General features: G+C 25.6%; 1 protein-coding gene across 1 annotated transcript; it reads right to left on the bottom strand.

Annotated features, from left to right (window-relative positions):
* Nucleotides 1-24,093: 24,093 nt before the first annotated feature.
* On the bottom strand, nucleotides 24,094-25,754 carry LOC129613409 (cathepsin S-like). Its single transcript, XM_055527455.1, has one exon. It carries the CDS (start codon nucleotides 25,622-25,624, stop codon nucleotides 24,401-24,403), a length of 1,224 nt encoding a protein of 407 aa, XP_055383430.1. The 5' UTR covers nucleotides 25,625-25,754; the 3' UTR covers nucleotides 24,094-24,400.
* Nucleotides 25,755-26,395: the final 641 nt, after the last annotated feature.

Below are 26,395 nucleotides of genomic sequence, written 5' to 3' on the forward strand. Positions count from 1 at the left end.
TATATACCTTAATGCAATTTACAAATTTTATCGATTTTTTACTTCAATTTTACAATTATATTAAATTTAATTATTTCATAATTTTTTTTTATTTTTCATGTTAAATTTATATAAATTGATAAATATTTTAAATTCATTTTAATAAAATTATTAAATGAAAATAAAATATACTTGGAAACTTAATTATATTCAGTGTAAAGAGATTTTATTTTAATGATATTAAGACATTCAACTCTGACTCTCTCTTTCTCTCTTCTTCTCTTTAATTTGGTGATAATATAACTAAATATACTCATAAATACATTTATAAATTTATATTTAAAAAATTATTATATACGATTACATTTACAACTTAATTCAAAAGCTTTTAATATACGTATATAAATTCACTTTGGAAAATTTTTTCAAATTAATATTATTTTTACACCACCGCCATCTATACATTTTATCCACCATCACCATCCATATGTATATATATTTATAATAATTCTCTAATCATACAACACACCTATTACTCTTTTGTATCTATTATCCTTTTATATTTAAATATTTATGTATATATATGTAGTTGTATATTATATAAGTATGTTAATAATATTAAATGTATAGCTATTCCATAAGAAAATTTTCGTTTTTATATATGAATATGAAAAACGTACAAAAAAATATAAACAAAAAAAAAATTTTTTTTATTGTTCTGGGAATTGTCTGCAATATGTAAAATTTTAATCTATTTAAAAATTTAGCAAAGAACAGTAATTATTATTATTATTCTCTCATATGTATAGTAATTACACTGTTTTACAATTAAAAAATTTCTCTGATATTAAGTAACAAAAAATAAAATAAAAAAAATAATTCTCTAAAAAATAAATTTAATCAATTTTTCTTTTTTAATTATCTTGAGTAAATGAATATATTATATAAATGTGGGAATAATGTCGTACATGTTCGAACCTCTTATAGAACATGTTTGATTAGAGAATGTAATAGTTGTCGTACTGCTTTTCATGCATGTTCACTCAAACAAAAATAGTAAGTTATACATTAATATAACATGTCGAATAAATTTATAGATATTTTGAAACAATTTATAATAAAACAAAATTTAGTCGTCAAATTTAAACATTAATTAAATTATTGTATATTAAATTAATAAAATATTATTTGTAGAACAAATTATTTTTAATGCAATGAAGTTACTGAAATATTCTTTTGTTTCCATTCAATAATGTCACAATCATTTCAATTGTATAAAAATTGAGTTTAATATAAGATAAATGTATGATAAACAAAGATGAAGACAGAAGAAAAGACAGTAATCAAACATTTTTAATTAATTTTAGAATTTAATGCTCATTTTATTGGTATGATAGTAGGTTTTAATCACGTTTAGAGTGGGAGTAAATTTGGAAATTAAATTCAAACTACTCGTATATTAAAATTTTTAATTTTTAACAGTTATTGTGTGATTGGAACATGTTGTTAAACTAAATGAACTAGCATATCAACAATATTGTATTGCAACATTTTGTTTGATTTCAAATCCAACATACATATTATATGAATATTTTATAAACTATAATAAATTAAAATAACTAAAAAATATCACGAAATAATTCAAACCCACAATTCTTGTTTATTTATTAATCGCTATTATGTTTTCAATAAATTTTCTAATACGAGTATATAGGGGTGAAAAGTCGATATAACATACATAAAACTAAAACTTTATAATAAACAAAACATTTTGTATAATTTTACATTTCTATCAAAAAAATTCATTTCCTTAAAATCCAAATAATCTCATTTATACTATATTATTAAATACCAAAAAAAAAAACAAAAGGACATACCATTTCAAATATTACATACCTTTTAATTATACTCATATAACATGAACCAAGCTCTTAAATTTTCAATAAAATTTCGTTCTCATATATACGTATACATAACCTAAACATCCGTATATGCGACATACTCGTATACCGCGCGTAAATCAAATTATATATTCGGTATTTTTACTATTTCGGTGATAAATTGGATAGGAGTAGGAAGGATACCCCTACCCTTCTGGCGGATAAGTGGAAATAGAACCGAAATAGCAGCATATAATATTGTTAACATTTTTATATATTACAAAATATTGAATTCAAATTTATTCTTGAGTGTTAAATCTTCTGTATAGGGTAATTACAATAATAAAAGAAAATGGCATTAAAAATGGCATATAAAAATATAACAGTAAAATAATGTTAAAGAAAACGAAAATACCTATACCTTACATTATAAAATCGTATAACATACAAACAAACACAAATTTTTTTTTACATTTCTTGTAAAATTTCTCCTCGTCTTATTTTATTTGTTTTCCTTTTCAACCTTTTTATTTTTTTAAAAAAAAAAAAAAATCTAAAAGGTAAAATTAACACGGCTGTATTAACTCAATATAATTAAATTTTATATGTGTATGTTGTGCACACATATACCTTTATTATTGTGGCCGTTTTTAGTTTTCAATATAATTGGGTTCTAAAAACATAAATTTTGTATGATTGTATGAATGCTTGTATACCCGAGTATATGTAGGTACTTAAAGGAAATTTAAGAAATTAAAGGAATAAAATTGGTAAAAACAATTTTCTTTTAAAGGAACCTTTTAATGTGAATGTACGTACAAGTATATCGACTTAAGTATTAAATTCAACGATCGTTAAAATTTCAGGTGCAAATCCCTTTTTTTTTTTTTCCTTTTCATGTAAGCGATGAAAAAAAAGCACATTTTAACATATACGACAAAACATTATAACATGTAAGTATGTATGTAAATATGTAGATATATGTAGAGGTCTATTATATTATTAGAGAGTTGAAAAATATTATTTTTTTTTTTCGCCTTTCCACGTATGTAAGTACCTATATATATATACATATACCTTCTGCGTTATTTGATTGTATAAGAAAAATGTTGATGTTCTTTAGGTACCCAGGAAGCTATAAAAAGTTTTTATTTTTAAATATTGTCATTAATTTAAGCAATAATTTTATACTTATACAATTAAATTATGTCTTAATTAAATTAGGATATTTAAGAGAATATTAGAGCTAAAAATGTGAAAAATTTTGTTAAGCGTATATTAACAAAATTTGTTCAACTTGTTATAGATTGGCTATTGTTGCAATAGAATTTTTCAACTTTTATATTATTAAATTAATTTGTTGGGCGAAATTGAGGGAGCGAAACGCGGCTACAATTAATAATATCGATTCTAATTAAATTTGATTTTTGCCACAATCATTTTAGATTCTACAAATATTCCTAATTCCACAATCCACAATATCTAATTCCGATCAAACTGTATTGTAAGTTAGAATATAAGAGTTGGAAATGCGGAATAATTCCGTGTCAGGCAGAAGTTGTTCTCATATTATGGCAGTATAATGAATTGATCATTATCGTATGAAATTAATCAATTCTCATATAGCGCCAGATCTACAATATATGCAAAATATAAACCTACAAAATGAACGTCGGAAAATAGGGGGGCGGGGCAATTATTATGTGCCATGTTCAATGTTTATTGAACAAATCAGTTCCCATATAAAATTTTTAAAGTACAATATGTAAAGTACACTACTATTTCAATTGATTTTATCTTGGTTTTTTTGGAAATCTTTGTTTATATCCCCTGATTGTTTATATCTGTTAAATCTGTTATGATCTAACCGGCTCTTCAAGTCAGTTAAGTTCTATAATCTACAATCTAGTTAAATTAATTAAACTAGTTGTTTTCACGGAATTTTCGAAGGAATATATTTTCTACTTGACACGAGGACTAAGAATACAATTTTATTAAATTTCTAAAGGGCCGGGACTAAAATCAATTCTACAGCATTAAGTTGCACATAGGTATAATTGGTTAGTTGTTTAGTTCACAACGCGCCAGTTATAAATTCGAACTAAAATATTGAAGTGACAGTAATTTTATTCAAAGGCAACTGCAAGCTCTTATACGCTAGTAATTGATTTCTTAAAGCCTAAGTATTTCCAAGAAATATTTTTAATAAAGAAACCATAATATTATAGGTTTTTATCTTATTGGGAACTTTGTATTTACGCATTTTAAATATACAAGAACATATTTATATATAATTAAATGTTGATAAAAAAAAAAAGAAAGAAAAAACATAACCTAGCATGTTACACGCAAAATTTCAATTCATCTTTCTTCATGTTATTATTTTTATGTTTTACACAAATATTGTGTACATATTTATAGGCGCTAAACATTAAAGGTATACAATATTTTAGAATATTATTAATATAAAAAACACACAACATATTTACATAAATATAGGCTTTACATTTTATAGGTTAAACAGGTAATACATTATTTTATTGTGTTGATATTTTCTTAGTTATTATGTGTATACCTACTGACATACATTAATAATTCCCCTTTATTATTTTCTTTTTTTTCAATTTCTCTTGATTTCTTTTCTGAAAGAGAAGGATTAATTTTGCCTCGTATTTCACTCATTTCATTCATTCTTGAATTCATTTTCCTTTCATGAAAATGAAAATAATTCTTGGAATAATTTTGAATTTCGAATTCTTTTGTTGAGGTCGCATAGTGTCAGAAAACGGGAAAATTTTTAATAATTCACAACCTTGAGAATATTTCTTTCTTTCGTTTTAAAATTATTTTAATTTTTTTATTTATCTTATAAGGTACAGGAATAAAGAAATTGTTTTTTTCTGTTTGCTTATTTTCTTTGAAGAATTTTGTTGTATTCTCCGGTACCGATAGGCTCATATTATAAGAAGAAGAGTTAAGATATTAAAGAAAATATTAATTGCACTTGATTGGTGTGCTATTGATGTTAAAGAACATTATTTTCTGGAAATGAAATACAAAGGTATTAAAGTGAGAGTTTTAGTATCAAGTGATTAATAAAATAAGAGAGAACAAAAAATTTTTATTTTCTTTTGATTTTTACAGAAATTAATTAAAAATTTTCTATCAATTTAAAGGTTTAGGAACCTGATTTTGAAAATTTTTATAATATTAAAGGTGAAATAATTTTAAATTGGTTTTTATTTTTATTTTACTTTCGGCTAGACAATTTCCTGTTAAAATATTGTTAATCTAGTTTATATATTAAAAATTTAAATTTAAATTCAGTTTTTCTAAAAAAAGCTTTAAGTTCCCGATAAGATAAAAGAATGATCCCGATAAAATAAAACTCAATGTCAAAACCCTATTCTTTACTCTTTAGACCTCTCGTCGAACAGATTTCTTAAAGGTCTTCAAGTTTATTATTGTAATAATTTGTCACTGTCACTATTTGTGGCAGCACTATATAATAATAGTAAAAGGAGAATTATGAAGAAAAAAATTGCATATTTATAGGCGAATATATAAAAATATTCACAATATTTTGCATTACATTTGTGACATATTCACAATATTTTGTATTAATTGCTGAATTTAATATATATGCACATAAAATTGTGAACGATGTCAAATACTACAAATTGGGCTGATAGCCCTGCAATTAAAAATTCATTAAAAAATAAATTTAATAAAATATAAATTATTTGTCAAATTGTTATATTAATTAGTATTGTTGATGTAATCTACAAAACTTTGATAAATCGAATCGATTACTTTTTGATTGTATTAATTCACAATTAATTAAAATTTAAATTCACAATGATGTTTTAATTGACAAGAATTTTTTTCTTATATGAGGTATTAAAATTAACCGAAGAACAACAATGTATGCAGGAATAATCGGCGGGACTTCCATTCTCATGCCACACGCTAGGTCAGGTACTTCGATAAGATAATAATGATTTTAATATAGTATTCATACGTCGGGCCGTATGTGTTTACGCTAAGTTTATATGCAATTTTTGGTACGAATCAGTGTGGATATAAAATGTAATTTGACAAGTCGATAACTTGTTTATCGATATTTCGTATAGGAAATTTTTTTTATGTTTTAACAAAAAATTGTTGATAGATTGTATACTGTACAGTTGGGGTAACAGCGTACCGTGACCAGCATATAAGAATCTTTTGTGTCATCCATTAGGTGTAGGACACGCTTCTACAACACATTCTCGAAACTCACCTTTCTGATCAATTCGAGTAACTTGAAAGATTTAGCAGACCACAGATCGACTCGGTAGGAGCTGTTTTCAAGTTTTTCTCTTTCTTTCTGCAAGTGAGGAGAAAACAATTATAATTGATAACCTCAGAATTATTGATAAACACTGTTGTGAATTTTATTTATTTATAAAAACAACTCCCAGATGTCATTATTTTCCGCCCCATAAATAAGTTGTAATACAAATTGTAGTATGATTGCTTTATTATCACATTAAATATTTTGCAATTCAAATTATCAGAATCCTATATGTATGACAACATGTTGCGAAAAAATTTATTAGTTTATTTTCACTTGTTACTTTTCACATGTTTTAACTAATTATTATCAACATACATATATTTTTGTCGTATATAAGGTACCAAAATGTTTACCACAATGTTATTGAATAATCCAAAATTGCTTTTCATTAAAAATTTTTATCTTTACTTAATTTAATTAAATTACATTTATATTGTTTATAAATATAAATTTGTATAGTGAGTGGGTAAAATATAAAAGAGAAAAGAAGTATAAGAGAGTTATTTCGAAAATTATTATACTAATAAAAATCATTAATTAATTTGTTAAACAAATTTATTAAAAAAAAAAGATTTTTTTTTTATTTTTTATTGATAACTTTAATTTAAATTAATATCTTTTTTCCTCCTTTCATTTTATATGGTTAACTTCAGAATTAATAAAGCAAATAAAGTTTTACTTTAAAATATTAATGTAATTTTGCTAGAAGAGAGAATGAGTCAGAGGAGTAGCAGAATGTGGGAGAGGATAATATTATTTTGTTGTTACTTTCATTTTATACTCTTTTCATTTCTCTGTATATTTTTATAGCCATAAAAAAAATAGTTGAATTTTCTGTGTTCTCTGTACTTATTTCAAAATGTATATTTGCTCTTGTATTTTATTTTATATTATTATTGAATAATCGTGTTACAGTATTGAGTATAAAATGATAAGCAAAGGGTAATTCAACTTTATAAAGTAAAAAAAGAAAAAATAAAAAAAAAATCTCAGAATTCCATTCCATTCCTTTTATTTTTTAATTACAGGAATAAACTTTGTTATATCTTTTTTTCTCTCTGCATATCCACAAAGAAATATCAAATTGATTTTTATTGCAAGCCATTAATTTTCAATCACTCTGCAATAATTTTTTTTTTTTTAGTTCTATATACACACATTACACTTGAACTTATGTGTGTGTGTATGGGTATGTAGGTATATTTAAAGAGAGAACTATAAAATGTATTTAAAGAATTTAAAAAAAAAATATTATTTTTTTTTTTAATATTTTTATAAATTTGGATAATAAAATAAAATTTTTTTTTTTTTTGCAATTAATTCGCAATGCTAGCTGCCAATAATAGTTTTTAATTTTGATATTTCGATAAGAGAGAGAAAAAAAAAATGACAGCTGATATTATTATTTTTTTAATAAATTCTCTTTTTTAAAGAAAAATATTAATAAAAAAATTTTTTATGATTATGTAATGATGGCAATATTTTAAAATATTATCTAACTTATTATAATTATACAATGTAATGGAAATATTGAAGATTTATGTAATATTAAAACTGTATTTGTAGAGTTACATTTGTACATACGAGAGTATGTCAGTTAAATTTATCGGGAATGTACATACAACTATAAAATAGTTCACTGTCTAAGAATAATTTTAGAAGCGGGATACAAAAATTGTACTAATTCTGTGCATCGCACAATAAAGATCGCCATTTATATTCTAAACGATGTCAAAGCTGTTAAGAAGCTTTTTTTGTTGCTCATGGAGCTGGCGTTCTATTATTCTAATACTCAAACACATTGGACATAGCTGAAACAAAACGTAGACATTTCTCCTCTTAAGATTATGACACCTTTGGATGCTTTTACATTTCATATTTTACGAACTACAATGTCAGTTAAAATGGCGGACAGCCATTAAATCTATGATTTACTGTTTGTTTGAATAACATACAAAAATTATAGTATACTTGTGCATTTTAAAATCTACATAAACTAAATAATTTCCTTCATGAAATTTGATACCTAATACAATAAAGCTTGTTATAGTAAATGGTATGTGCATGCATATGTAATTTTTCTCTAAAAAAAAAAACGATATATATTTTTAATGTCCTTGTGTTCATTTATGCATACATTTGCAATTTGAATATATCATACAACATGTAAAATTTATGATGTGCATCATATGTACTCGTATATGATGAAACGGTATACAATAAGAAAATCTCTATTTGATGATGTTTCAATTGAAAATTCTTTGTGTCAGGTTTTATGTTATATACTCTCTATTCATAAAAAAAAAAAAATAAAATAAAATTTTGAACATGCAAATTTTGAGGCTTTTAATGTGCTTCTCTTTATTTTGCTCATCTTTCGATTTTTGTTTCGTTTTTTTGCATTTTATTTTTTTTTTATCTTTTAAAAAATTCCTCTTTTTCTTTTTGTTTGCCTTTTCTGTGGAATGAAGAAATACAAAAAAAAAAAAAGAGTGAAGGGATTATAAAGTATAAGAGCATATTATATGAAAATACAAAAAAAAAAAAGAGAAAGAAAAAAAATAAATCAAAAAACAGAAGAAAAAATTATAAAATAAAAAAAAAATTTTATCGTAAAATTTTGTTGAGTTATTTATCTTTCAAATATCAAAAACTTTTTGGAAGCATCACAGACTGAGATATCTTAATTTTATGTATTATACTAGTTTAATGTACAGGATGTTATAAAAGTTTGCTTATAATTTGCAAGTCAAAATTTTTGATAATAAATGGGGATTTGTTAAACTAGGCCGTGTTGAAATATTCGAAAACACATTTACGATTTCATTTTTCATGACTAATGCTATCTCTTTGAAAATATGTACACAAATTTAAATTCTTATAATCAAAATTCGAAAAATTATATCTTTGATCCAGTTATTTATTTCGAACATTAATAAATCTTTGGATATACGCAATAGTTTCCGATTTTCTTCCTATATTCAAAATACTTTCGTACTGGATTTAAAGTAAACCAATTGGAAACTACAATTTTCAAGTGTCCATTTAATTTTTATACCACTTTGTATACCCCAATAATTTCTTTAATAAAACTGTTATACTCATATCGTTTTTTGTTATTTTTAACTTGAAGTACTCTTTTGTTTGTGAAGACGTCAATTGACTTTTAGCTCAGACTGTATTCATTTAAAATAAAAAAAAAATATATATTTTTTTTCAAATATGAATATAAAAAAACATTAGTGTAAAAACTTCATTTATATATTTTCGGTATAATATTATGCTGTAACTGTTATACTGCAACATGAATTTTTTGAAAATGTATAAAATGACATTATATGTATATAATATTACGACGATTCGATGTTGGGATCAGGATGCTGCAGATATAAGACAAAAAAAAAAAATTTGGTACAATTTTTCTATAAATTTTTTTTTTCTATCTTTTATTACTTTTCATCTCAATTGTGTAGAGAAAAAAAAACAGATTTTATACTTTCTTTTTTTTTTTACAAAATTTTATTTTATTATATTTATATTATAGAATTGGCTTACAAATTTTTTATTTTGATCAAAAATATTATGTAAATGCATATTATATAATATGTATATATACTTACATACTATATTGAATTTATGTTCAAATATAAAATAGAATAACGGAAGGATATGACATCCAAATAGACAAAAAATAATTTTTAAATAAAAAAAAGTGGCAAATTTAATATAACAGTTTTCCTGTATATATTTTAACGCGTATTTCATAAAATATTCAAAAAATATAAAAGTTGTAATTTAGTTTATGTCAATCTGTTGTTCTCATTTGTAAATATTTTTTTGGAATGAAATGAGGTTATGAAATGTTATCTAAGAAATAATTATAGTGAAGGTTAAAAAACAGAATAATTTACACATAAGCAAAAATATAACGCTTTCCATGAAAGTTCTTTTTTGTAAGAATTCTGTTATATTTTTTTTTGTAAAAATGGAAAGATCAATTAGAAGGAGTTATACCGCGGTAAAAATACCGGCGGCTATCTTTGTTATTGTTGATCTGCCACAACCTGGACACGCTTGTGTATAATTAGGTTCATGGTCAATTCTTAATTTGTTTATTGTTATATTTTTTTCATATATTTCAGACCATCGAATAGTGTGCGGTGTTGAAGGTGTTTACTGTGTTAGTAGTGTTGCTATTGCAGCCGTTATTGCGCCTAATGAAAACTAATTTGGGAAGGACCCTTGTAAAGGGGGTGATGATAGTAGTAGCTCATATTGGATTACTGGATTTCGGAAGAAATTTGGTTGATTTTTTCTCTGTTAATAAGTAAAAATTTTTGACTTACCGTACTGTAAGATAAGGTGTTTGTATATAGAACTCGGTCCATAGTAAAGATGGAGCGAGTTTAAAATAAAAATATTAACTGTAATGTCGGTCAATAGTAAAGATTTCGATCCATGGTCCCGATACATTTCAAAAATTGATCAAATTATGTCACATATTCAAAGTAAACTTAGATACTCAGACAATAGTACTTCAGATACAGGAGCGCACTGACATAGAATTCTAGAACGATTGTAATTTGGTGCAATCGCATAAACTACATTATAGTATGCAATGCCGTCAGCAATTAGAAACAAGGAAGTACAAATTCCTTTTAGTCAATTTGTCATTAGTTGAAATTTCTCATGAATTTTTGTCATACCATCATTGAACTATACAGGATATTTGATTATTCGAATACTAGTTATCAAATATAAAAATATAATACATATGTATATATGTGTCTGTGTATTATTATACTTTCTGACATAAATTCTTCAAAATGTATACATTATATTTGATTCATTTTTTATAGTAAGTTGTTTTTTTTTTTTTCAAATATAAAAAAATTCAATATATACAAGAATAATTCTATAATGCTCGTGTAGTTTAAAATGATAGATTCGAATAGTAAAAGAAAATTTCATCGCGGTTGTACATTTTTTACTTGTACATTCAATTTTATTATGAGAATACACATATGTATGTATGTATGTATTATGTAGGTAAAAATATAGAATCGTATATATACATTAATAATATATAATTTTCGTTTATTGAATATTTTTTTATATTGGAGGTAATTTTGCAAAAATTAAATCAAATTTTTTTATGTATGCATGCAAGTATGCAGGTTACATAAAAATTTACAAGGTATTTCAAATTAAAGAAAATTTTTTAATTTTTTAATAATATGAAAGTAAATTATTTTTTATTAAATAGAGAATCTTATTATTTGAAAGATTAAAAAAAAATTGGGCTGATTTATGTAAGGGGGAGGATATGAAGATTTAGTGGTGTAACAACGGGTTTATATCTGGTCTTAAGTGTCCTTTACGGTAAACTCACCTAACTTAACAACATTAGATTATATAGATTAAAAATAGGACATTCTTTGAACATAATAAGCCCAACTGGCACAAGCATTACTTATTCAAAGGTTACAAACATTCTTTACAAAATAATTCTAAGTTGAGCTCAACCCAATTAGAATTAGCCGATAGTTGTTCAGTCTGTCCGTTTTCCAATAAATCTTAATTCATTGCGTGTAGTAGCAATATTTGATTATTGGAGAGGCACACCCTGTGTGTATAGTTGTTTATTGTGCTACTTGAATTGATGTTAACATTGAATGAAAAATATTATTCTGATTTAATGTACCTATATACCTATCTTTTTGTAAAATCAATACAATTTCGATTATAGTTAAAATGAAAATTTCAAAAATTTTATTTGAAAAATTTTTTTATTAAAGAAAAATTTCCTTTTGCAACACTAACTTTTAACTATACAAAAAAAGGCAACATCTCAGGGCGTTTACATAATTTTAAAGAAAAAGATTTCTTTATGAAAAGAAGTTTAAAATTTGAGTTATAAAAAATTAAATAAAACTTTCGAATAAACACATGCGATATTTTAATAATGCTGACTTTATTCTTGCATCTTTGAAAAAATTAAAGAATATTGTAATTGAGAGAATTGAAAAGCAAATTTTGTAAGATTACATGCAATGTAGCAATTTGATAAAATGATAAAAATTAAGATTTTAGAACTATTGTGAATGAAGAGAACAAAATATATGAAAGCCATCATTAGAGCAGATCTAGTAGCGGACAGACAATGTAGATATAGAGAGAAAGTATATTGAAATTTCGTTTCAATCACTTTCTCAATCATGAAAATGTAACGAGATCAGCTTTACTTATATCATACAGTTTTTGTTCAACCACAAATATTTGTTTCTGAACCCATACTTAAACAAATGTGGAAATATCGCTGACAGTACGGACATATATGGCATTTAAAACTAGAGAAGAATTTTAATTTTAGAAGAAAATAAAACTGCAATACGGTTAGAGTTGTAGTGTTATGAACAGAAGGCTGCAATTTGAGATCGTGAGACCTTCATTGGGCTGTTGACTAAACAATAGAAAAGGATTTTCAAAAATTATTTTAACGGCTTTAAAAACTCAAACGTTCGTTTAGATTTATGACGTTTGAACTTCGTATTAGAGTGAAAATTTTCATCACATTTGAGACGTACAAGTATGGTTTCTATATTTTCTATTTATAAGCTTCAACTTAGTCAGTACTTTGTATGTACTGCCGTAATTGTTTTAGTTACAATACTGTCAAAATAATTTAATTTCTATATAGCAATTTCCATAGATTACGTTCCTCTTATAGAGGAAGTGCTATTTAGTATATTATATAGAAGCAGTGTAAATGTAGGGAGAGAATTATGGGAACCTATACTCATAATTTTATATTTGAATATTTTGTAAAGAACAAGTTTTCTTCGAATACCTACTCCTTTTTCTTAAATATTGTCTACTTATAACTTGGAAATCTTTTGAAATAACAATTTTTTTTTCTTAATATTAAAGGATGTGGTGAAAATATTGCAACTTTTCAAATTTAAATAAAATTTAAATAAATTTATCATATTTCTTTTTGGACTTTTTTTTGCTTTCTAAGATAAAAGAAAAAGTTAGTTTTGTTTTATAACTGCAATGACCATATTATCCGGTATAAAATAAATACAAATCTTCCAACTTCTTAATCTCTTGATTATTATTTTGTTCTGTTCCATATCATCGGGGAGTAACTGTTTTATTATAAATTGGATTTCCTATTATAAATACAATGTTGAACATATTATTTATATAAAGTGTGTATTTGTGTGTTTATATACTCATGTATATTTAATTTGACATAAGTTTATTATCCTTTTTAGAAAAATATTTTAAAATTTCATAAAAAAAGAAAAAAAAGTTTAGAAAGGATTTTGAATATAAAAAGGAGAGCACTTTAAAACAAAGTACAGTTACAATAAAACAAGAGAATATGAATTATGAATTTCACAAATTATGTTAATATAGTTAAGAAACTATCACTGGGAGAAAGTAGGTATACGATAAGTCATTACATAGAACTTATAACTTGTTTATAAAACTTTTTAAAAATGGTACCTGTAGACTTTAATGGCATTATTGTGCATTTGCATAATTCTATTTTTAGACAAACTTGTTGGAAATTGCAATGTCTTATAAATCCAAACTGGAAATTTATTTTTAGTGAAAAAAATTCCCCGGAGATTAAAGTAATAACTTTTGTAAATATTAAATGCATTTGACGAAATTAAGTGCTTAATAACTATTTAAAATTTATTTTTTTTTAAAGTTCTCTTTTCTCTCAGATTCGTCTCTTAAATTTTGTGTTCTGTATTAGATTTGAGCATTTATGTTAGGTTAGTTTGACACGTTTCTCCGATCTCAACGGCCTAATTTAAGGTGGAGCACAAAATCTATACATACCATTGCCGTTCTTTGAATTTTGTTTATCAGTTTCAGTTTCGACTTTGAATGGAGCACCGTTCACCACATTAGAACATTATACATCAGGACCGGTCTCACCACTGTTGTGTACAGCCGATAAAAAATAATTTGTTTTAGGTTCCGCATCTTTCCGATGTGGTGTTTTGATAGTATAAGGTGTAATAGTTGCTTTCTTTACTCTTTCCATAATTTTTTGAGGATTCTAGTTATGAATCAAGAATCAGGTCCAGGAAACTAGCCTCCCAGTTAAAGAATTAGCGGGTTCTGTTGAGTTTCAGCAAAGTTAAACTTGACACTTTATATCTCCTACTGAAAATAATTAGCTCTATCTTTTTGGGGTTGATAGTTGGCCAACAATCAGCAGTCCAGTCAGAGACGATGTTAAGGGGCTTCTGCATCAGCTCAATTAGAGCGTGAAGGTGCTTCGCAGTTACGACAACCACCAAGTTATCAGTATAGGCGATTATCTTATAATGCTCTCCCTCCGGGAGTATTGCGAACTGTTTAATTACTATGCTCCAGAGAAGTGCAGAAAACAACCACCACCCCTTTGGGGACAGAGCATTTAATGCGCTTAAGACATGTATTTTCTTTTCCAATACCTTTGCAATCCTAGCCAATATCCGAAAATGTTACATCGAACTTAGAACTTAGACGTTTAGTTGTTGCTTTTTGGCATATAACTAGGACATTTATTTGTTGTTTGAATGCATATAAAAATTTCTTCTGGCATTTTTATTCGGCCGTCACTCATAATATAGCCAACTCGCTAACTCGTCCCGTTATAGAGTCCAACACAATAGAAACCAAAAGTCATTACCATAAAATACTCCTGACGTAACACTAATGACTAATGAGGCTATTTTCCGCCACATTCGGTTCAGTAATATAAAAATTTAGTACAAGCAGCACCTTTATACTGTTCACTATAACGGCAACCTTGTTTTGCTCTACGTTCCTCAGTGTTGCTGAAAGAATGAAATAGAATATTTCATGAACTTATTTTATTTTATGCTCGCAAATTTTTTTTGGAAGAATTTAACATGTTAATTACTAATTAAATTGTTATTTTCTTTTATGCTATTGAATAAAAAAATTTATCTATAATTTTTGGAAAAATTTCAATTTAATAAATTCATTTTTATTGATTTTAATATTAATTTTAATAAATGAACCATTTAACATTGAATTACGCTGCATTTGTTATATACCAACTTCCTTTATGTATGTACTCAAATAATAATAGTTTTAGATTTAGATAGACGCGAGTATAAAGGGCGAAAAATCATGAAAGAGAATAACAACTAAAAATTAAAAATAGACACGGAAATAATAAAAGAGAGAGAAAAAAACTCTTCAAAGTGCATTTATCAATCAAATAGAACTTGCCTAAAACAAAAAAATGGGCTTGACGGAATGTTTGTGTATGTCTGCAATAAAGGATAACATATGACTTTCAACATAATAATATATTGACGGGACACGTCAAGTCACTCTGCGCTTAGATAATAAAGAAAAAATTTACATATAATAAATGATTTTTTTTATTGTAGGTATGTGGAGTTGCTTTGTTTTCTTCAATGACGCGATAATTTAACTTATATGACATGCTATGCACATATGACTGTTTGTACATACTTCCAGGTAGGTGTTGGTAGATATACAATATCCTGGTTTGAATTTTTTTAGTTATCGTGTGTTAACCTTAATGACTATTTACCTAGTTAGTTAAATTAGTTTTTTTTTCAGTATGCCATACGCATTTATGGTGCAAAGGTCATTAAACTTTGCCCTTTTATGCCTCATTTTTACTTGTAATGCTTTTTACTTTATAAGTGTATGCAAAAGGTTCACAATTAAACTTTAATTTGCTTATTTTATTTAATAAAAGGTGATTTTTTTTTGTTGAAAATTACAATAATCATATGAGTTTATGCATGTATTATAGTACAAAAATATATAATAATGAGAATAGAGTTGACCGTGTCAACTCTGTGATACCCGTATGAATTTGTTATCCTCTGTGCGAATAAATATGTCATAACTGACTATGAGACAGACTATGACTTTAAGCTGCTATATTTATTTGTACAAAATTTCAGTACTGCGTTTTCAATATTTTCTATGATATGGCCAAACTACTACTAAGTTGGAGCAAGGAGCCAAGCAACTTCAACAACTTTTATTAGAGACATTAACCCTACTAATATATTCCCTTGGGTGAAATTTCAATATTACTGCTTTTGTAGCTTCTGAGATATAGCCAAATAAATTTTGAAGTTGTATGACAGCTACCAGAAGGAGTCAAGTAATTTTAACGACTTTAATCAAACACATTTTTCCTACTGATATATTATTTCGGCTTGTGCCAAATTTCAATAGTCAAATAAATTTTGAAGTTGTATGGCAGCTACCCGAACCAGTACCATGATCATATCTAATTTAAATAGGGTTCTAGCATTTACTATAAAATGGTGATTTTGGCCTAACTAGTTTTTGAGTTATCGTTGGGACGGACGGACAGACAAAGCTAAATCGACTCAGAATTCGACGCTGATTAAAAATATACACTTGAGTCTTTATCTAAGACTGTTATTTTTTAGCGTTTCAAACGATAAAGGTAATTTAGTATACCCTTCGAACATATGTTAATATGGGTATAAAAATATGAGAATGGTAAATAATTAGAATGGAATAGAAAACTGAATTTCATAGTCCTTTTTAATCATTTAATTTTCTCATTCATGGTGGGTATATAATTTTTGCCTTTTATTGTATATTTTAATGTTTAATGTGGTTTTGATGTATTTTAATAAAAAATTCATACAGTGCGGTTATACCTATTACAACATTAATTATTTGTGAATGATAGTTAGAATTTAATGTCATTAAACTAGTTATGTAATATATTTGAGTGATAACTTTAAAGGGTCTATTAAAATTTTTTTTTATGAAATTACTACATTTATATAGAATTTGGAGAACATACAGTTCTAAAGGTATGATAGTGCTATAAAAAATTTTATTTGGGGTTTTCACATTAAATTTATGAAGTTATAATAAGATTTTAAAGACTTAATTTAAAAGTATATTTAATGAATAATTGTAATTAATTAAGTGGAAATTTGGTAAAATCCAATATCTTCATCTCTACGTCTTTCTAAGAGACATTCTTTCCAAATTTTAAGGTCACTATAATAAGTTTTTAGTTAACATACATAGAAAAATGGCTACCCGAATTACCAAAGAATCTCCTAAGTTAGCAACCTCTCAGTATCAGAAACCACAAATATTAAATGTAGCATCAAAAGTTCAGTTGCTGCCCTCTGATTCTCTTTAAAATTGGACTTATCGCATTGTCTGACGAAGCTTTTATATAAAATTTCAAATTAATTTATTGAACATTTTCTAAAAAATGATCATTAATGCCAAATTGGTGCGTGGTAAAGGCCCTGTTCTCGATAGCTGACCAGTATCAAGCGATAAATCCATGACAAACCTAAAGTAAAATCAGGTAAAAATTTTCGGTAAAATTATTTTAGAATTGGTACACAGGAGTTCACACACACAGACAGATATCTCACCATCTGACAGTTAGGCCGACATCCTGTCAAAAATACATTTCCCTTTCATGGAGGAATACGTTTCGGCCGAAAACTTGACATGTAAAATTTGTGTGTCACCACATAATCTCTTTATTGTATGTAATGCGGTTGAAAAAAAACGTCAATTTGCAGATTTATTGAAATATTTTGATATTCATTCTAATGATTGGCTGTTTTTGCTGGCATATTTTCCGGTTCCTTCTTTATACATATAATTCTAGCTAAATCATTCTCCCAACAAAAACTTGCTCAGATAACTGGAATACGACAGAAGAAGAAAATAATCGCTATGTAAGTCTTGCATAAATTGTGAATTGTCAGTGCGATTCCACATTTTATGAACAAATTAGCACTTGAAATCCCATATTAAAACAATGCAGAAGTTAAGTAAATTTTAATACCATTCAAACTTACCTGTAGTTCGGAAAGAGTCAGCGATGAAATTTACTGAAATAAAATTTATAATGAAAAAATCTTCAAGACCATAACGTTCATTGTCCACATTGCACTAAAATTGAATATTTAAAAAACTAGAAATTTATTAAAAATTTCAATTAAATTGAACAAGGTCCAATTTTATTTCATAATAAGTTTTGTCAATTTTATGTGTCATAGAAGAATCACTAGAGAACGGTAATAAATTGTAAATTAAATTTTGTTATGTTTGGAATTATCAATAAACTTTTATAAAACTTGTTTCAATTTTCTTTAATACTTTCTACCTAACTATTATCTTTTTATTTATTTAAGAATGGCACCACAATTTCCTCTTATTTGTTATACTAGTTTAGTTTTTAGAGATAAAATGTGCAATTTTTATTCTTTTATTATTGTTTTTTTAAATAAAAAGTTGCTTCCTCCTCGATACGCCAACCATATATAAAGTGGTGTATTAAAAAAAAAGTTTTTTTTTTTTGCCAAACTCTTCAAACTTTTTAAATATTTCACTTTTTCAGAGGAATTTTTGTTTTTTTTTTTTGGTTTTCTCCTTACTTTTTTTTTAGACACTTCATTATGTTGTTTAAACAAAAAAAAAATCTTCTCTTTTTTTGTTTTTGCGGTCTGTTTTTTTCTATTTTGTGCTACTCTTTATTTAAGATATCAACCTAGTCTATTAGCAAAGAGGAAAAAACAAAATTTGACAGACTACCTTAAAGTTTTTTTTTTTGCATCAAAAAAAAGTTCCGGTAAAAAATAAAATTTGGAATTGGCTTTTTTTATCTTTAATGAAAATTGTCGTAACCCTGTTATAAATCGCGATCTTACTAAATTTGAAAATTTTATAAAATTCTTTATTATATAAATAGTAGTGCTTGAGGTTGTAGATTATAGATTTGTACAACTGGGGAAATAGTGCACTGTTCTCCACTATGAGTGCAACTACGGCAACCTTTGAGGTCTGGATGATCAAAATTTCCCGCTGAAAGGAAAATTGGCCGGTATTTTATTTCTTGTGTGAGTTAGTCCAGCACACCCACCTAGAACGCGGTTGAGGTTATAGGCAGTATTATTTCGGCAATGGTGGCGGGAACTGCAAAATGTTTTATTAATATTACAATTAAGCGTCGGCAAAATCATCTATGAATGTGAAAAATTTATCAATTTTTACAATTTGCCATTGCTAGTTCATATTGCTTTAAAAATGCTCACAAATTTTTTTAAACTATATTTGAAATTACAAATTTTTTAACGCACAATATTGTCAATTTAATTTGAATATTACATATAAATACATTTTTGACATTGAAACTATAAGTTATGTGGGAACGGACGCTGACGGGGACTAATTCTAACGCAGTTATCGATATCGCGTTTCAGAAATGATTCAATTTACAGTTAAATAATCATATTTTTCCAAAATAGTTTTTTTAAGAATGTGTTTATAATGTTAGGTGGGTTCGTAATATGGTGAGTCATGTCATATTTCATAATTTCATCTTTGTCCGCTTAATAAACTTTTACTTTATGACGTCTATTTTTGTTTTAACTGACTAATTATGGGTTTTTTATTTGTCAAATTTTAAGACAGTTAATGTCAAAGAGAACGTCAACTATAAACCAAGGTGTGTTCAAAACTGTCATTTATTAGAGTTTTAATTTAAATTGTGAATAAAAATGACAGATGTTTGTTTATACTGTCAAAGAAAATCAAAAGACAAAAAGAATTCAAATAATATTAAAATTATGTCAAATATTTTTAATGTTTAAGTTTTGAAGTAAAAAAAATTTTTAGTTTTTCACATATGCAAAAACGAAAAAAAATTTTTTTTTTGTTTTTCTTAAATACGAGGAAGTGCTATTTTAAAATTGTTTTTAATATATTCAAGCCATTTGGTAATAAAATTTTTTTTATATTTTCATTTTGGTGTTTTTTTTTTCTCTTTAATAAAACTTTCGAAAAAAACTACAGAAATTTTTGTGGTAGCGTTCTGTGGTTTTTTGCAAATTGAAAATGACACAAAATTTTAAGTAACTTTTGTACATTTGTGCAAAAGAATAAAAATACTTTTGATTTTTTTCCGAATTTCGTCCCTTTTCTGTGTAATTAGCAAAGAAATAAAAAACAAAGTGAAGTTTTCCAAAACAAAATGACGCAAAAAACTTAAAAATTAAAATGGCAAAGAATGGCATAAGCTACCAGAATAAGTAAAAAAAGTTAATTGCAACTAAAATTTTTATTTTTTTTTAAATTATTTTCTATGTGTGCTTATTTGTTTTTTAATATATTTTATTTGGTTGTCCTTTTTTTTTTGTTCCTTTACTTTTAATAAAAAGTTCTTAAAGAAAACTATTGAAAAAAAAGAATGAAGAGTTAAAATGAAATTGAAACTAGTTCAAATGAAATTTTTAACAATAAACAAAATAAAAGGAAACAAAAAATTAGTTCCAATTTGCTCTACTTCAAGTTCATATGAAATTTTCCAGCTGATGCACCACACACTCATTTGGTAGTAGCAAAAAACAAAAACAATTTATAATATTGTAGTTTGTTATTCTTCTCTCACATACAAGATTTGGGAAAGTTCCAAATCAATTTTACGAAATAACTTAAAAAACAAAAAATAAATTTCTTAAAATCTTTTAAGTGACAGATTCATAATTGAATAAAACACACAATTAATTCGATGATTAACAATTGATTATAAAAATTAATAATCTGAAATTGAAAGCAAATTAATATTCTGTTTTATATAAAATCAACACTTCAAACGAAGATGTGTATAAATCCGAACGTAGATTTCCGATTGATCATTTGGGTGATGATACACTGTGATCAAGGTGATCGATTGTACTATCGAGTAGCATTTCTGGGTCAAAATACCGGAAAGACAAATTTTTCACCGAAGATCCTCTTATATAGCATTTTCTCCTATTGTGGGATCATTCCCGGCAAAGATGTAAGAGGGTCTTTCCATCCTCTTTGTAGAACGTACAAACTTCGGCAGCTCCTTAGATTCTGCGTAAGCCCATTATCCTCATATCATTTGTGCTTATTTTGACGACCGTAATTGCTCACACTATCATACTTCTAATATTTTGCTTGATGGTATGTTCTTAATACTTTTAGCCTATCTTCTTTAATGAATTCCCAAAAATGTCTCCAGCAATATAAAGCAAATAACCGAAAGCTTTTATAAATCCCTGACTACCAAAAATTACTGTCACAGCTGCAAAAACTACTAATCAAATTGAAAATTTTTCTATAGCATGTATTTCCATGTGAAAGATACTTGGATGTATTCGTATAGGTTCGAAACATTTGATTCTAGACCCCTAGCTGGAAAAATTATTCGACCTATGAGTGTACCACTCGATTGTATCACTATCCATCAGGCGGCTAAAAGATTTCCTTCTCAATTTCGGTTTGTCATTTAGTTTTTTCGTGACATCTGTTGTAGTAAATAATTTGTATTCCCAATTATTTTTGTGTTCTTTGTATTAAATTTCTAATTGTGTCAGATAACTTTTCAAAAATGAGAAGAATACTTATTTTTTTAAGTAATATTACTTACCTTTACTTACTAAAATTCAAATACAATAAATTACTTATAACTTTAATCAATTTGTTAGATTTTACTAGCATTATTGCTTCTAAAGTATATTTACATTATAAAATTATGTGTGCGCCGAAAGATATGCAAAATTTACATTGATATGAAAAAAAAAGTAAAATGTCAGCGAAAATTATCAAGTTATTCAAGTTATGAATTTTAAATCATAAGGCGAGATGAAAAAAAAAAAATTATTCCTGCCAAATAAGAAAAGATCTACTTAATTCAGCGCAACAAAAAAAAAACAATATTCATCAATAACATTTTTTATATTAAAGTAAATAAGACATAATCCGTTATAAAAGTAGAAAAAAAAGCTGAAGAAAAAAACGGCTTACCCTCACAAGTTTATATTTTTTAGTTATTCCCGTCTTCATGGTTTGTTCCTTTTTTCTTTTTCAATATTTTTCGGTTGTTTACTTTCCCATTATATAATAACGTATGTAATATGAAAAGGGAAGATGAATTTTGTGATAAATGTCAAACACTTTAGATGAAAATGTTAAAAAATGTTGTAAAATTTATTGTAGATATTTGGAATTTAAACTATTTAATAAATTTTTATTTTGCTTGCTTGCTATTTTGAATCAGGATGATTTTGTACATTGTACCTATATAAAATAGCGCATTAGATGTATGTAAATATTTATAGATGAAATGTTGATCTCCCGTTATATTCGTATATTCTCCTATGTATATATATATATTTAAAACGATATGCTCTCTCTCTCTATTTATTCACATGTTATGTACTCTAGTATAAATTTATCGATTTTATATACCTAAAATATATTAAAGGAGTTCCGAACCAAAAACAAAAAAAAATAAAGGATGTATGCGTTTTAAATTTTGTTTTGAGAAGGAAATTTTGAAAAAAAAAAATAATAATAAAGGAAAACATTCTTTACGGTTATTTATTTGAACAATTTTCCCGAGTTATTTATACAGATGACAACATACATTTATATCAATGTGTTTCTATAAATAAAAGATTGTAGTCAGATGTGTATATACGATTTTGGAGGTATTATGGTAGATTTTAAAAATATATTGAATAAAATTTTTTATGAAATTCACATAGAAATATTTTAGTACCTTTTTAAAGGTACAAAAATATTTTACTAGAAGAAGGATTTTTATTGAAGTAAAAATTATGTTATAATTGAGATTTAATGGACTTCATAAATATCTAATAATAGAAAAATGTAATGTGAAAAAAAAAATATTTGACCTAGAAATTATTTTAGTTTTATTGAGTTTTTTGTGAATTTTTTTCCCTATCACCTATAAGTGTTGTTTTCTAATTGATAATTGTGCAAGCATTGATGTTTCACAGGATGTACGGAAATTCTATTGTAGTATTCTTGACCCTGTACGTGTGTTATTGTTCGTTATATTGTGAGATCATGTTTGTTCCAGAAGCAGCGGTGGCAGCTGATGTTAGTGCTTACAACATTTGTATTTGGTAAGATAATAGAATTTTGTTAAAATTATTTTTGTATATTTTATTTTATATTATTATTTATTTGATTATTACCTGACCAGTGTTTGATCTCGCAACATTTCGGATAACAAATCGGCCCTGACAAAAATCTTTAAATTCTAGTTTTCCAATATTTTTTTTTTGTGTCGAAATCTATACCATCTCTTTGATTACCATTTCGGTAATTTTTTACAATTAATCAAATAACCTACCTATTTTATATAATATCAGGGCTTGAAAACTGATCTGCAGGCCGATTTTACATTTTTCACCATATCTACGAAACGCATTGATTGAATTTCTTTGAAAAATTTGATATTTAAGTTCTGGTTGATACCTGATGACAAAATAACTGGCGAGCATTTCAGGGAATTCGAATAGCACAAAGTGAAACTCTACCAAGAGCCAAATTTACATTTTTCTAGGTGTGTTAACTATAAGCTTATGCTGATGTCCTAAAAATTGGAAAGAAGTATTTAACAGACATTTTTATAATATTCTGTAACACTTTCACTTAACTATACAATACACATTGCGGTCGGTTATGTGCAGATTTTTTTTTTACTAAAACTTGTTGCTTCTATTAGGAAAATATAGGCATACATATTGCGATAGCAACATTATTACGCTGCTAAAATTAACAAATACTTTCAATTTAATTTTTTTTTTAATTTTTAAAAACGTTTTCCTTTTACAAATTTTATTCACTCAACTTTGATAATAGTAAAATTTGGACATTACACATGACATTATGGTCGAATTATGTAAATGGTCGAATTTACTTTTTGATAATTACAACTATTTAAGATTAATGATCTCTAAATTAATAAATTTATTAAATATTAAATTTATTTATTAAATTTTAATCATCATTGTTATATTTACAAATAAATTAATAGTGAAACTAGCAATTTTGTATTTAACAAATATAAGTAAAATTAATCAATTTCAATTATCAAATAAATTGAATTTAAATTTATTTCTAATTTATTTAAAAACTCTTATAGCCTTGCTGCTATAGCCCCTTATTATATTGCAAAATTTGTTTTTTGATTTCTTATAATACACTCACAATTATTTTAAATTTAATGACCCCCCCCTCCTCATATCATAAATTCTATTTTACAATTATTACCTCTTAAATATTCATATATATATATATTGTAATCTATATTATATAGTTAAGCAACTTCTGGATATATAAAATATGTTCCAATACCACAATGATTATTTAAATTTCTTATTAAAAACATATAACCATTAACACCCCAATCATTACCAAAACTATTTCTTATTAACCAATATTCTTTACCAGTATTATCATTCATTTTACCATAACCGATAACAGTAACAAAATGATTTGTTTCATTTAATGTTGATGAGCAATTACTATCATAATATAAACCCCCACGATATAATCTAAATGTATCTAATCGTGCATCAATAGCAGCAGTAACTGGTCCATAAAATGCAATAGCCTGTTGCATTGCAATTTCATTACTATTAATAATAATATTTTCATTTTGTATTATATTCATATCATATAATTTTGATTCAACTAATGCATTTGCTATAGATGATAGCGATGATGATGATGGTGATAGCGATGATGATGGTAGACGTGTTGTTGTTGTTTCTGTTGTTGTTGAATTGATCATTGGTATTGATATATATATTTTTTTAATATAAAAACTTTTACGTTCATTTCTACATGTAATATTATTTTTTTCAATATTATTTTCTAATGGAATACCAAATAGCATACCGTATTGGTATATACGTTCAATTGAACCACCAATATTACAATCAAAATTTCCTAATCTTTTAATACATTTTAATATATTATTTGTAGATAATTGAATTAATTTTTTATATTTTATATAATAATGTGCTTCCATTGTTGAAATACTTGCTAATATATAAGAATTTTTACAATTCTCTTGATCAATAATTTTATTTTTATAACCATATTTAAGCCAATTTATTGTCTCTGGTATATCTGAACGTGGTAACATTTGATGAAATTTTATTTTTCTTTGTTGAATCTTCCTTTTTAATATTTTATCATATAAATTATTCTTATTATTCTTATTATTAATATTATGATAATAATAATATTGAAGATATTTTTGAAAATATTCATAATTTGTTAAATCAGATAAATGATTTATACCTAAATCATAGGATACTAAACCATTTTGAAATTTTTTATTATGTTTTTTAATAAAATTTATTGTTTCTTTGAAAATATTTTGACGTATAGTATCTTCAAATGGTAAAGAATAATTTTTATTAAAATTATTACAATATTGATACCATTTATTTTCAATATTTTCACCTTTAAGCAATAACATCCAATTTAAATGTAATAAGTAGAATAATAAAATTAAATTAATGTATAACATTATTAACTATATGTATTATATAATATGTATGTGGGGATTGTACGTATATTATTTATGTAGATTTAGAATTCTTAAATTGTAGATACGCGCGGTCACGATATTATTGGAAATTTTTTTTTTTTTTGTGAACGAATTCAATGGTTGCAAACCAATTACTAAATATGTGTAATAATTTTAAGTGTAAAAAAGATAAAAAAAATAAAATAATTTTTTTTTGCGAAAATATGAATATTTATGTGTAGGTATGCATAAATTTAGAATAACATTTTTTTTATAAGAAAATTTTACGCGAATTCTCTGTATAATTTATACTCGTATGTACGTATGTTCTGAAAATTTTCATTCTCCTACTATGAATGAAAAATTTAAATATGGTGGTCAAGAATTACGTTCATTTTAGGAGATTGAAAACGTAATTAAAGGAAAAGCTTATATAGTCCATTTGTTAGAAATTTTGAACGAATTGACATATAAATAAAGGCTATGGATTTTGAAAATGTAAAGTTAACACTTTAAAACCAGCGGCCATACTGGAAACCATACAAAAATTTTGTTTTGGAAATTCCCAAAATTTGTTCGGAAATATTTGATAAATATCTAAAATATTTTATCAATAAAATTGTAGAAATCATTCTGCGGAATATGTTCCTATTTCATATTGTGGCATATACTCTAATACTTCAATTCTAAGAAAATATAAAACAAACCGCTCGGGAGTTTTTTACAATGTCACTAGTTTAGTTTTTCATTATTTTTTATGGTTTTTACACT

The sequence above is a fragment of the Condylostylus longicornis genome, unplaced genomic scaffold, assembly GCF_029603195.1.
Source record: "Condylostylus longicornis isolate FDR11 unplaced genomic scaffold, ASM2960319v2 ptg000083l, whole genome shotgun sequence".
NCBI lineage: Eukaryota > Metazoa > Arthropoda > Insecta > Diptera > Dolichopodidae > Condylostylus > Condylostylus longicornis.

What these genes read in the sequence shown, in the direction of transcription:
- LOC129613409 (XM_055527455.1), bottom strand. Translation starts at nt 25,624, where the DNA reads ATGTTATACATTAATTTAATTTTATTATTCTACTTATTACATTTAAAT.